Source organism: Penaeus chinensis, chromosome 19, assembly GCF_019202785.1.
Source record: "Penaeus chinensis breed Huanghai No. 1 chromosome 19, ASM1920278v2, whole genome shotgun sequence".
Classification (NCBI taxonomy): domain Eukaryota; kingdom Metazoa; phylum Arthropoda; class Malacostraca; order Decapoda; family Penaeidae; genus Penaeus; species Penaeus chinensis.
In genome coordinates this window covers 27,483,431-27,485,930 of record NC_061837.1, presented here as the reverse complement: position 1 = coordinate 27,485,930, position 2,500 = coordinate 27,483,431, and the positions used below count along the sequence as shown (strand labels likewise).

The 2,500-nt window shown below is 38.3% G+C and overlaps 1 protein-coding gene across 1 annotated transcript in view; it reads right to left on the bottom strand.

Annotated features, from left to right (window-relative positions):
• LOC125035180 (E3 ubiquitin-protein ligase arkadia-A-like) overlaps positions 1–2,500 on the bottom strand; it is a 26,930-nt gene that overhangs the window by 7,926 nt on the left and 16,504 nt on the right. Inside the window, exons 2-3 of the mRNA XM_047627407.1 lie at positions 637–827; positions 1–462 (exon numbers count right to left, since the gene is read on the bottom strand). The exon at positions 1–462 is cut by the window's left edge and continues 1,492 nt beyond it. Coding sequence (XP_047483363.1) covers positions 1–462; positions 637–817 — 643 coding nt within the window. The 5' untranslated portion in view covers positions 818–827. The remainder of the gene's footprint in view (positions 463–636; positions 828–2,500) is intronic.

Genomic DNA, 2,500 nt, shown 5'->3' with positions numbered 1-2,500 from the left:
TGTCAGAATAATCAGAGGCAGTGCCATAGGTTCCTGCTGTTGCACCATTAAAGTTTAGGCCTGCAGGATTGCTACTGAAGTCCATGGCAGGTGGTGCTTCTCCATAAGTCAAAGGCGTGTGAGTGGTGTCAACATAAGCATTTGTCTCAACTTTGGATGGAGTGGGTGGGCCTGCAGGTAATGCTGAGCCAGTTCCAGCTGTGGCATACTGGGGAGGAGTGGCACCTCCCAAACCACCTAGTATTTCATAATAACCATCCCCTGGTACGTAGGGCTGTGGACCATTGTAATAAGCTCCACTGCCAGATGGAGGAGAAACGTCATCCATAGCCTGTGGGTGTTGAGGAGGGAGGCTGGGGAAGAAAGCCCCCTCAGTATTGCGTGAGTCTCCACGATCTAACTTCACTGCCTCAGAATTACACTGCTGTGTTCCTGTCTCTCTGCTGCACCCGACCTCAACCTCTGCAAAAGAGACAGAATTAATATAAAACATTATAAAATCAATATATGACTAAGAACATCTCAATATACAAATATACATACACAGGAAAGATGAGGGAAGGAGGGAGAGAGGAGGAGAGGGGACAGATAGGACCCTAGAGGTGAACTCCAAACAAACAGTCCCATGCCACTCACGGTTATGGCAGAGGTGTGGGACTGTGGTGAAGGAACTAGGGGAGTGGGCCGCACTAGCGTGGTGGTGATGGTGGTGGCTAACGGCAGTAACAGATTGATTGGATGATGTCTGGCCAACACTTTTAGCTTCTTGGTCCCACAGCTGTGAAGAATGACCCGGGTTCACCACTGGCTCACCCATTAGCCTTGTGCTGACAAAGAGAGGAGAGAAAAGATAATTAAAAACTGGTTTGCATATGTAAGTAAGATTTCAACAAATACCTTTATAAATTTTCTTTCACCCAATGCAGATGGGCATGACGTGTACATGTATGCCGTGCCCACTGTGAGTTTACTTGTTTATTTGTTTTTACACATAGATGGTTATACTTGTACTAAGTCACCAATGAGCCAATTACGAGTACTGCCTGTCTCGCCCGTTGACCCTTTTCTTTGATTTATGAAAATATTATATGTTATCTAATTTTGCTGTTACCAATGTTTATAACATTATAGTAATTATAATGTTTATAATAAAAATAGCACTAGTAAAAAATACAATTTTCCCGCCAATGCAAGGAAAAGTCGAATCAGGTAAGGCTAAGCACTGGCAGAGCCATCTAAGTGCAGAGACATTTCACACAAAATATAAAAAATGAGCACAGCATTTTCCACGGCGGCATTGGGTTAAGATATATTGAGAGTGGACTTTGTTATCGGCTTTGCTGAAAACAAAACAGCCTCATTTAATACAATTAAGCTCAAACTAGCTGGATTTTATTAATCTTTCTTTTATGTAAATACCAATCACCATTGTGACTGTTTTCACTGAACTATTGATTTCCATAACATAAATAAATGTGACTGTATGAAAATAGTGCAGTAAAAGTGACATCAAGCATTAATGTCAATGCAGACACCCTGATCAGAAAGGCATAACTGCATTCATACTTATTATGAATGCAGTTATGTAGGTGATATTCGAAGTTGGTTACATTCTTAAATGTCACTACTATAACTTCCATAACCATTATATCATTGATAACCATTATATCATTGGTGAATCATCCTAGCACTATATGAGAAATCAGCTACTTTTTTCCTACTTTCACTGCAGACCATCTGCTACTTCAGCTGTTCTCAATCCCAGATAAAAATACCACAGGGGTAGATCTAGGCAACATTGTTCCAATGTTGCCTAGATTACTTGCTAGTCTTTTGTGGATGCATATTTTGGGGTAAAATAGCCTGGGAATACAGTAAGCTATGGAAGACATGTGATGGAATGCCACAGCAAGCTAAGCATGCAATCTAAAGGCTGCCTCATTCAAATGACTGTTCTAAACCATTAAAATTGTTAGAGCTATTCTATAGTCTGTAATTTAAAAAAGCTATTTCCAGTAATAACTATGAATAAACTTAAGTTCTTTACAAATCATAAATATTTGAGTACATATATCAATTATAGCTAGTCTAATTGATAAGGTTTTTTCAGAAAAAAATCTAAATGGGTAACAAACAACATTAATTCATTAGTACCCTATGTTACATAAAGAATATGAATTTTCAGTTATACTACCTTTCAAATAATCTTGTATTTAAAATCCATTTCTATAGCATTATGTTTACTTTGAATAGAGCAGTGAAAAAACTACAGCAAAAATAAGTCTGCTTTAACCACTGCATTATAGCATGGAGGGAAATCCCCAAATCTTCTCCAAAAAGCTATATCTATGGGTTTTTTTCTTTAGCCATTCCATACTCTTACTCCAATGTACTACTTGTGTATCTACAGTGCAATTCATTTTTGAAACTTTCATATTCAGGTGTAAATCAAAATAATTCTTTCGCTTTGCATTGCACATCCATATTTTCTTTTATTTCG